Source organism: Garra rufa, chromosome 7 (assembly GCF_049309525.1).
Source record: "Garra rufa chromosome 7, GarRuf1.0, whole genome shotgun sequence".
Classification (NCBI taxonomy): domain Eukaryota; kingdom Metazoa; phylum Chordata; class Actinopteri; order Cypriniformes; family Cyprinidae; genus Garra; species Garra rufa.
The window spans coordinates 1,040,868-1,052,801 of NC_133367.1; the positions used below are offsets into that span (position 1 = coordinate 1,040,868).

The 11,934-nt window shown below is 34.9% G+C and overlaps 2 protein-coding genes across 2 annotated transcripts in view; one reads left to right on the forward strand and one right to left on the reverse strand.

The window, feature by feature from the left end:
- The window catches only part of LOC141338804 (T-lymphocyte surface antigen Ly-9-like), a 13,993-nt gene extending 2,368 nt beyond the window's left edge, over window positions 1-11,625 (reverse strand). Inside the window, exons 1-3 of the mRNA XM_073844420.1 lie at window positions 11,604-11,625; window positions 9,081-9,395; window positions 8,493-8,804 (exon numbers count right to left, since the gene is read on the reverse strand). Of these exons, the coding sequence (XP_073700521.1) occupies window positions 8,493-8,804; window positions 9,081-9,395; window positions 11,604-11,625 (649 nt within the window). The remainder of the gene's footprint in view (window positions 1-8,492; window positions 8,805-9,080; window positions 9,396-11,603) is intronic.
- LOC141339276 (uncharacterized) overlaps window positions 1-11,934 on the forward strand; it is a 727,444-nt gene that overhangs the window by 602,576 nt on the left and 112,934 nt on the right. The window lies entirely within an intron of this gene.

Sequence of the window (11,934 nt, forward strand, 5' to 3'; positions counted from 1 at the left end):
ATTTAATTTAATATAAAATGTGAGGAATAAAATATTGGACATTTTTGCGGAGCAGGTGGAGGAATTTTCAGAAAATAATTTTGGTAAGAATTTTCAAAGATTTTAAAGATAAGACTTTATATTAGAAATTTTGTATATTACAAAATATGAATGCAATCGAAGACATATTATTTCCCAGCTTACTGTCCCCGTGAGTATCACACAAGGTATTATTTCTGCTAATAATCCCACATACACCGAAAAAAAAAAAAAAAAAAAAAATCGTACTTTGAGTCTTGTTTATTTGCTTATCCCAATGCGAATTATTTTGCTTTTTCTAAGCAAAAACTCACCTAATATAGATTTGTCCTTTCTAAAAACAAGACAATTTTTTTATATAAAATTTTTTCTATTAAGCTCAACAGTAGCCTAATAATTGGCTAAACCTTTCAAATATTTATATATATTTATATTATATTTATATTTTATTTGACTCAACTGATTCATTAAAGTCACTGAATATTTAACAAATGAAACAGTGGACTTAAAATAAATTATTAATTCAATTAGGCCTATATTTGATCACAAACAATGATAAATTCCTCAATAAAACATCACTAATAATTATAGCCTATCTTTTATAATTATACCTATATTATTGACTTTAAATTTACTGTAGTAATTAATACAGAGACACTAATTTGGGCAAACAGCACTAGTGACTTGTTTAGGACTTGAAGCTTAAAGTTGAGGACTTGCAACTCGACTTGGACTTGCTCGTCTTGACTTGGGACTTGACTTGGGACTTGTCTGGCTTGACTTGGGACTTGACTTAAGACTTGAATGCAAAGACTCGAAACTTACTTGTCACTTGCAAAACAATGACTTGGTCCCACCTCTGTTAAGCTGTTTTCAAAGTCAGTAAAATTGGCTCTTCCTCATCAATCCGGGCCTTTGCATGCGCAAAAAGGCTATTGGCTACTCTCAATATATTATAACTTTAATTTCTACGATTTAAATTCTCGAAACATTTCGACTTATTTCTCGTAATATTCCGGCTTTGTTAATATTTCGACTTTATTTTTGTAGTATTTTGACTTTATTCTCGAAATATTACGACCTTAAACTAGTAATCATAGAATTTTTTTTTTTTGAACATGTCCTTAAATTAAATCATAATAAATTATATTAAATACAATTTACAGCACACAATCTAAAGGAATAAAAAATAAAAGGAAAAAAAAATAGAAATTAGTTTGACGCTGAAATTAAACTAATTTACGTTATCGAAAACAGTTTATATGGTCCAAGGAGCACAACATTTTTTATTGGCGCTTTAACATGAAACAGGAAACTAATTAATATTCATGTTAGCTCCGCCCAGTGTCACAGAAAATCAAATTAAAGAGATAGACACCCAGACCGTTACAGCATGTTTAAAAAAACTTATGTATTAACATATACACTTACATAGTAAAAAACATGTACAATAAAATAAATAAATCAGTATTTTTGGTTTCATATGTTTGTAACTGATTGTTATTTAGACTTTATTGTTATTGTTATTTAGATTTGGATAAAATAGGGTAAAAGTGATTAGACAGCATGGGCAGAATGCATAATAGAGTGAAAGTTTAAAAAACACAAAAAACAAAAGTGAATTCTTTCTCGAAACACTGAAATCAAACGAGACTACGAACGCCACGAGTGACGTAATTTCACTAAAACAATACAAGCTTCGATAGGATGCTTCATGTGGAAGTACTGTGGTATGCGAAAGTTTGGGAACCCCTTGCAGAATCTGTAAAAATGTGAATAATTTGAACAAAATAAGAGAGATCGTACAAAAAGCATGGTAATTTTAAGTAGGCTATACTGTAAGACATTTTACATAAAAATATGTTTACATATAGTGAGAAAAGAAAAGATAAGAAAAGTGAACAATTTTTTAAATAACCTCCTTCAAAAGTTTGGGAACCCCTGGTTCTTAATACTGTCTGTGGTTACCTGAATGATCTATGTGATGGTTGTTCATGTGTGTCCCTTGTTTGCTCTGAACAGTTCAACTAAGCACTGTTATTATCTATAAAAAAAAGTCCTCCTGGTACTGCAGATTTTTCATTTTTTCCAGCATGTTTTGTATATTTGAACCCTTTCCAGCAGTGACTGAATGATTTTGAGATCCATCTTTTCAGACTGAGGACACTTGAAGGACTCAAACATAAATATTAAAATACGTTTAAACATTCGCTGATGCTCCAGAAGGAAACACAAAGCATTAAGAGCCAGGGGTGAAAACTTTTTTCTGAGGATCAAGGTCAATTATTCTTCATTTGTCTTCAGGTAAACATGCAAGTATCCACTGTTGCTTCCGAATGGCAGTTCTAACTGGGAGAAAAAAAATTTAAATAAATCAACAAACTAAGATAAAATCATCCTGTTTTAAAGTGTTTACCCCCCAGCTCTTAATGCATCGTGTTTCCTTCTGGAGTATCAGTGAAAGTTTGAACCAGTAGAAAGCAAATGTTTATACTGAGGGGGAAATAAATGTCATTTTTAATTTGATAGCTGCAACACGTCTCAAAAAAGTTGGGACAACAGGGCCATGTTTAGCTCTTGGGTTCAAAGTTGTCCTTTTCTCCAGAAATAAAACTGTTACTGCTGACACATATTTTTGACATATTTTTGAACGACTGAAAGAATTAATTTGTTAATTTGAGGCGTTTTTCTATTATTTATTTATTTAGTCTTCGGGCTTGTTGAAACGCGCAGAACGCTAAATTGTAAGAATGTATCCATACCTAATGTACAAATAAATTAGTTTTGTTTGTGTTTCATGAAAAATTAACCCATTCTAACACACATACACAAAAAACGGACGCTATTTTGTGTTTATTATTGGTTCTTTGAGTTTGACTCTACTTCGAGACGTATTTTATAGCGCATTGTATGCGGCTTATTAGGTAGAGCTGTTATTTTTCCAGAGGTAAAGTCTCGTATTGGACACTAGATGGCGCTTGGAGTATTTGCCATTCACAGTTTAAAAAAAGTGCTGTTTTGACAAAATATGTAGTTACTGCATTTGCTTTTGGGTGGCATCACTGTTGGCTATACGGAAAAAATATATCGTTTGTTAGCAGTTAATTACCCCCAAAAGTGAGTAAATAACAACCATCAGACATCTGTATGATACCATAAATATTACAAAAGTGAATAATACATTGCATTTACACCTAAAATGACTCTCAGACATTGACAGACAAAAAAATGTTGGAGTAATACCACATACATGTGTAGGTCAATATAGACCAAGACCCAACTGCTTGATTGTATCATTGCAAAATAGAAACTATATATTATCTTCTGGCTCAAAGCTGCCAAATGCCACTAGCGGCATGAAGATATTGAGAAATTATAAAAAGCACTATATATAAAAAAATCTGACTTGCCTAAAATATAATTGTATCACACGGTTTTACAGAGTGAATCGTTTGCATTTTAGATTCAGTATTTGACCATTAAGTCTATTTAGCTGAACATAAAGTCAGACTGTGGGTTTCATATTAGCAGAAATGGAAAAAAAAAGTTCTTTAACCACACGCTAATGGCACCTAAACAGTGTCTGTGCCAAATGTCAACCACATCCAGTAATGTTCATGCAGAATCTGTTAGTCCACCAGCAGATCAAACCACATTTCCGCTTAGATGTACGTAAATCAGATTCTAATTCTGAAAACAGGACACAAAATGTTTCTTGTTGTTTTGGGGATTCTTGAAGAGGCAATAAATGTGAAACATGAAAATGTTCCATTGGTCCACCACAAGATTGATAATAAATGTCCTTTGTATTAAATGTCTTTTGTTTTTAAATGTCCTTGTTTTACATGACACATTATTTAAGAAAGAATTTCATTACTCCACCACTGAATATCGCACTTTAACAATCCCAAAACTCAGTCAACAAATTTTAAACAGCTTATATGAAACTACAGACTTTGAGGTTGTCACGGGAGCTTCCTGTGAAAGTCACCAAAGCGGGTCTATAACTTGTTTGTTCATCTTCTCATAGCGATAGGCGCATACTCCACGTGGTCATCCTCTTTAACATCCTGTAAAAAACACATTTAACATTTCAGTTAAAAAAAATTAAATAATTAATTCAGTCTTATTTATGTCTGCGACATCATGTTGCTTTCTAAAAGTATTGTAAATATCTGAAAAGAATGTACAGTATGTGAAACTCTGATGATTTGGACTTTGAGGTCATTAGTTGATGAAGGAAATACTTAATCAGTGAGCACAAATGTAGATCTATTACTCTTTAGTTATGCAGAAGTGCTGTGAGTATTTTGACATATGAGTCACCGCTTCACATGCTGAATACCGATCTTATGACTTTTATACATATCTAATATGATGCTGTTTCGTGCTTTTGTCTCTGTCACACACAAGCACACAATGTTGAAATGAGATACACAACAATTAATTAGTACTGATCTTACCGGTTTCTGTTGTTTTCTTTTGTAGAACGTCGGCTCAATGTAAGTGATTTCATCTTCGTTAGTCTCAACTGTTTCAATAATAATAATAATAATAATAATAATAGATTAAAACAACATAGCATTTCTGTGTTTTCAGTATGTTTTTGCATATTATTTGTGGATAATTTTGCCACTGTTCATCAAAACCTGAGGTCCATAAGCTCAGCTCAATAAGGCTTATGATCAATCATTTCCAAAAAGAAACACAAAACCTGTGCTACTTTACAGAAAAAAAGTTGATAAAAAATATTCAGTCCAATGTTTGGTATTAATTGTCATAGTTCTGTCTGTTTGTAGTCTTGGTTTATCCCATTGTCTCCCCCTGCTAATCTGTCTGCTTTGGTTCAGTCCTTGTTAGAGTCATTTGTATCACCTGTCTTCAATGACTAGTAGTGATGGGATTTATGGCTCTTTGAGGGGATCCGGATCTTGGCGATCCGTTCCTTTCAAAGAGCCGTTCAAAAGAACGGCTCTTTTGGCTCTTTTTAAATATTTAGTCAGTTTTAAGAAGCCAGTTTGGGGGCATCTCAGTTTATCCTGGAAATAATCACTGGGAGGAATTATGAGGTGAGATTTGTAGTCAAAAAATTAAAACTCAGATATCACACACCAATATCTGAGTTTGAATTATTCTGAAATATTAGAACAATTATTACCTCATTTGTCATGTGTGGACTATATTCCATAGGGTTGCACAACATCCCTCTGCTTAGACAGTGGCATCACTATTTTGGATTTACCTTTAGTACAAAGTGTGTTGCTGCGTCCCAATTCGCATACTTATACTATGCCCTTAAAGTATGTACTCTTTTTGTGAAGAAAAAGTACATACTTTTGAGTATGTAGCAGAAAAGTAGGCAAGCTTTGGGACATAGGCCTACTACTTCAACTGTTGCTTAGTTACCTAAATCCTGTCACTGTTTAAACTGCCTTGTCAGTTAATATCATCTACATTTCGTTTAATTTGATTTCCTACCGTATTAGAGAGAAATGAAGAGGCACATTCTTATACTAGTCTTTTATGCCGAGAACTTTGCTCGTGTTTGCATAATGATGCATTTAAAAGTTAATGACCAAACCTATCATTATAAAAGTTCATAATGTTGCTGCACATGAAATATACCATGGATAACATTATTTAAATATTATTTATTAGGTTACACATTGATTAGTTATCTCAAAAACCCCTTTCTCTACCTGTCCCTGGTAGCGCGTATCCGCCATGTTTGTAGTTTTGTGGGCAATATTAGCCGTTAGAGCGTGCATTGATCGGCACTTCGAATTCTTAAGTTAAGTAGTAGACCATCCGGGAATAATTTGTGTGCATCTGTGTGAAACACTCATAGGAAAAAAGAACGACAGAAAGAACGGCTCTCCCCCAGCCGCGACTCGGCTCCTATCGTTCATGTTTATGAGCCGTTCAAAAGAATCGGTTCGTTCGCGAACGTCACAACTCTAATGACTAGTATAAGTCTGTCTTTGCTTTGTGTATGTTGCGTGTGTGGAAAGATTTTATGTTCCTCATCAGTCTGCTCCTTGGATTATATTAAAAGACTCTGTTTGTTTGTAATTCGTGTCTCGTCGTTCCAGCACCAAACCGTAACATTAATATAGCATCACTGGAAATGTATAAGCAACTTTTTGTATTGGCTGGTCTTTTTTTTTAGATTGGGGAAAATAGTAAAAATCCCCAGTACAGTACAGAAAAGTACAAAAATTGTCTAATCTTTGGGAAAGTTTTTTATATTCTGTGTGAGCCAAGTCAGTAGTATGTTTTAGTCCAATGTGTCACTATAAAGTAACATTTTCATAAAAAAGAAAATCCTCTCTAGGTCAAAATGGCCACACAACACAAGGGTTAAAAGAAGCTATGCTATTAAAGTATATTATTATAAATTATAAAATTAACACTTGCCTTCTTTATCTGTTTTTCTACATTTCCTGCAAAAACAAAAGATCACGACTGCAGCTACAACCAGCAGAAATCCAGCAGCAGCAGCAGAGATCGGCACTATTTTAGATGCTGAGTCTGTAAAAATACAGCGAGACAATCATTAGTGTGATCTATTGTGAACATCACAGTTACAGTATTTTGCTGCAGTATTTCAGGTAAAAGTTTTTAGTTTGTTTCAATGTTTACCATGGCAGTAAGAATGTAATGTTTTTAAGTGTTTCATTTGATAATACCTAGAATATCAAAATCAACTGCGACCGAATTTCTTATTTAGCGCCTAAACTCTGGAAAAATCTACCTAACACTGTTCGGGAGGCAGACACACTCTGTCAGTTTAAATCTAGATTAAAGACCCATCTCTTTAACCTGGGCTACACTTAAAACATTTCTATAATCCAAATCCATTATAGGATTGTTAGGCTCTATTAATTAAGTCAACAAGAGCTGGGAGTACTTCCCATAACACCCGATGTACTCGCTGCATCTTAAGAGGATTGGTATCTATGCTCATATTAGTCTGTTTCATGCTTATTCTGAAGTCACCGTAGCCACCATACAGTCTGTATCTACGGTAGATCAGATGGTCACTGCAGTCCCTCGGATCCAGTCCGTACCTAGCCCAGATGGTGGATCAACACCTAGCCTCTATATCTGTGACCTCTATAGCCCTGAATGTCAGGGGAGACCATGTCAACTAGATGAACACCAGAGACAGACCCCCAGTGAAGACCTCGTCACCTAGACTGCAATCGGCACAGGACCAAAGGAATCTGATGAGTCCTCTGCAATCTGACTTGCTGCAACATGGAACAGACTGGTTTCGTCTGGCCAGAGGAGAACTGGCCCCCCAACTGAGCCTGGTTTCTCTCAAGGTTTTTTTCTCCATTTCTGACACCGATGGAGTTTTGGTGGGGCTTAGTATGGCTTGGTCGGGGACACTTAATTTCTAGTGATATCGTATACTATTTGAATTAAACTGAGCTGGATGATGACATCACTGTGTAAGGTTGAAAATTATCAAGGACTTCTGCTTTCCTGCCCCAAACATATCTTCAGAAACAAAAGGGACTGATAGTGAGCAAGTCCTGTAGGCCAAAATGTGCATACATCGGGGGTCTGCTAATTGTCACACCTTTGGGTGAAGCTGTAATTTGCTGATTGGTCAGTTTGAAAGTCTCACATTTGGGTTTTAGTCAAAGGGTCAAGGAAAGGATAAAAGAAGATTGTCGCTGTTGCTCGGCCCTTCTTTTTACCTTGCTCTCTCTTTCTTTGCAGGAGCTCTGCTCCCCCCCACCTCCCACCTCCCACCCCCCCTCTCTCTTTCTCTATCTTTCTCTCTCTCTCAGGTAATATTTTACATACATACTGGGTACAATTAACTGTCAATTTTTACCAACCTTCATCTGTTTTGTAACCAATTTAAGTGTAACCATAACGAAATATTGTTATTAAACCATTTTAATGCTATAATATCTGCTGACTAGTTTTGATTCAATATTAAAATTGACCTGCTACCTATCGCAATACAATGTAGTCACTCAATAGCAACGCTCTTCCACATATTTAGCTATTATAAACTGTGCTTATTTTCGTCGTTGATATAAGTGGCAGTGGGTGGTAATAGACTAGAGATGTACAGCTTCATACCATCATGCTGATAACACCTGAACCACTGGAAACCACCATTACAACTGTATTCAATGATGAACTGCCTTAAACTGAAAATGTATTGTTTACTGTTGTCCTTTATTGTTGTTCCCATTATTAACATGCTACTGTCCTATTTAATACTGAAAAGTTGCTTTGACACAACCTGGATTGTTAAAAGTGCACTATATAAATAAAGGTGGCTTGACTTGACATTTTAGGCTGAAAGGCAGCAAAGGTGCAAAGTTGACATTATACAATTATGTCTAAGCAATAACATGCCTCTTATCCTTGCAACCAGCTCTAGTCATTATAATCAACTCAAATAAACACACACACACACACACACACATATATCAGCGCTGTCGTACCTGAACATGTGTGACAGAGTTTGCTGATGTCCAGATGTTGAGTCTGGTTTCTGAAGGGATTGTTGAGCACACATCTGTAGGTGTTTTTATCGTGATATTCCACCTCCAGAGGTAGAGAGAGACTGATGCTGAGATCAGACACACTGATGCTGGACAATAAACTGTTTCCTTTGTACCAGGAGAGAGTCACATCACTCACATTCACCACTGAACACACCAATGAACAATTCTGCTGGGATGATGATAATGATGATGTTGTTGTTGATGATGATGATAAACAATCTCTGGTGATGTTAGGAGTGGGCAAAGAAGCTGAGAAATAGAAACATTAGAGTAAATAATACTGTTTCATCTGCTGAGTTAGAGTTTTTGATGTCATACATGTGTTTGTGATTTCAGTGAGATAACAACCTTGGGATAATTATTTAAAAGAAAACTGTTTAATTTGTTTAAAATTAAAGTCAAAATTAATGTGTATCTCAGATGTATTAATTTTTAAGACTGAAAAGTCTTTAGGATGCATATACTTTAAAGCTACGAAAACAAAATAAATAAATACAAAAAAAGAAGGTATTTAGCTTAGCTCACCATAGACCATAAGACTGAAATTCTTGCTCACACTGTTGGACTGTAGTTTATAGAGTCCAGCTTGTTGAGTTGTGATGTTTGTGATGGTCAGAGATCCAGTTTGATGATCCAGCGTCAGTCTGTCTCTGAATCTCCCATCAAGAACATTATCGTACACAGTGACGCTGTCAGCCATTACATCGATTTGAGCTATTAAAGTGTTTTCAGTTCCAAACCTCCATAAAATCAAATGATCATCCATCATTTCAGTAAGACCAGTGTTTAGAGTGACTGAACCCCCCTCCATCACTGACTTCAGTCCATCACCAAACACACCTGATGAACAGAGAGTTTGTCACAGATCATATTATATGAAACCTAGAAAACAAAATAATTTTGAATATTTTTCAACCTTGACACTGTAAAACTTAGTTTTTTTGTTTGTTTGTTTTTTTATATATATTTAATGGGATATTCACATGATGAGCTCATGTAAACGGGTGGACTGAATTTTCTTAATTTGATCTTGTGTGATGTTAGACCTGAATCCAATAGATCTTACAGCAATATTTTAGTTTAATTTCATAATATATATTTTTTCTAGAAATATGCAAATCCATCATATTACCCAAAGTGTGAACTAAATCAGTAAATATATATATATAAATTATATATACATATATATATATATATATATATATATATATATATATATATATATATATATATATATAAGCACAAAAACACACAACTTACCATTTACTTGCCACCAACACAAGCAGAACAAAAGGACAGCATGATCCATTTTCTTTGAGTATGCGAACATTCTAATGAACATATCTGAAAGCTGCCCGTTTAGACCTAAGTGTGATGTTAGTGTGTGTGGATCCTCCCCCAACAGGATTCGACCACCCTTCACTGATCACATACTAGGGGTTCACTTAAATTACAGTTACAATATATATAATTAAGACTCACTGTATAGTTTTAAAAGTTTACTTTTAACTTTTTTGGCAGTTTAGTAAGTCAGTCTTTCATTATTTTTGAGTCAATGTTTGTGTGTGTGTATACACACCAGGACATGGAGAATTAATGCCATTGAATTAATTTATAACTTAATTCATAACGCTGGAATATGTTCTCTGTGTCTATAAGTAATGAATGATGAGTAAGAAAAAAATTATATATTATATTTCTTATATTTCTCAAACAGGAGTACAGCTTTTTTGTAAAAAGGAAGTCAAACTGTGAGGTTCATGTTAAAAAGGAAATGAAGGGACCCAATAATACGCAAAATTTTCCATGCATCAGGTCAAACTATATTTCTTTGCAAATAAATGAAACCACAGATTGTTTCGCTTTGACGCAATGCTCAGCTGCTGGTGAATAGCGTTCATTCTCTTCGCTAGAAAAAAAATGCGTCCTGTTTATTAAGAATGTGGTTTAAAAAACGTGTCTGTGTTCGAATGCAACCACATGGAGGGCTTCTGTTTACCTTGAAATAGTTTATTCTGTATTCAGAATCCATAAAAAAAAAAAAAAAAAAAAAGAAGGTTGGAATGGAAACCTTAAAGCTTTCAAAGTTGCTTTGGACAAATATAGGTGTATATGCATCACTTATGTTTACAAGATAAAGTCCACGAATTCAGTCATTCATCAGTGCAGTGCTTATGTTTATTTATTTATTTTTTATTTTATTTTTTTGCTTGTATGTTTGTGTGTGCGAGAGCTTTCCGTGACAGCGAACCAGACAGAACCACCTTTGTTATGTTTTAAATCCATTATACTATTTCTGGCGGCATTCTCACTGGCCAGTTTAAAGGGAAACGAAACTTACTTGGCCGGTCACGTGATTATTTCAGAAACGAAACACTGATACGAAATTTAAATTGCGAAACTTAAATATATCCGATATGTGCACTATAGATATGTTGCTCATGTTTCATACGTAACATGACTAATACATCGTACCTCACAGATTAAGTCTATCATGCCAACCGGAAACTCAAACACGCAAACAGACCAGCTACCAGAAAACAAGCTTAGATTGGTTTAATATATTTTTCACCTAGAATGTGATTCAGTGTGATCGGTCCTGGAGTTACACTGTCCTAAAGAGTTTAGAACCAACCTTAATCAAACACACCTGCCTGTAGCTTTATAATGCAAGACATTGATTAGCTTATTTGTTATTATTAGCTAAATTATGTAGGACAGTGGCCAATGCCAATCCCTTACCTGGAAGACTATGTTTATCGCCCCGCCTATAGGCTACAGACCTTATAAAACCACAGCTGGTATCGTTTTCTTGTATTAGACACATCAGAGCCAGTAGGCTATGTAATATAAGTCTGCGATCCGCCGTAAAACAAGAAGAAGAAGAAGAAGGCGGCTATGTAATACGTGTTCTTTTTTTGTCTTTGTTTTTCTTTGTCCTTTCTTGTTTCCCCCTACACCTTTTTCGAATTGGGAACCCCTCTATAAAGGAGGAAACAAGATGCATTCTGTTCTAGGGAAAAGTGTAATGAGAGGCTACCTACTTACTCTGTTTGTTTTTCTTCCTCATGGTAAGTAATTTGTAATTTCAACAAATGCACAATGCTGTTTTGTTTTGGCGAGCTTCCGTGGCAGAGAATTCCTGTTTTAACCTACTTGGCGCATATAGGCTACTGCATTAGCCTATTGAGCACATATATCTTTTTTGTATTGTAATGTTGTGCGGATACTTGTGTATATAATATCAATGTAAATCGTATGCGCAACTCTGTTGTAACGGGAACATTTACAACAGCCATACAGTCTGAAATTACTGCTTTTAAAAGATTTTAAGAACTTACAAGCTGTAACAGAGGCACCAGTGCAGATGCGTTGATAA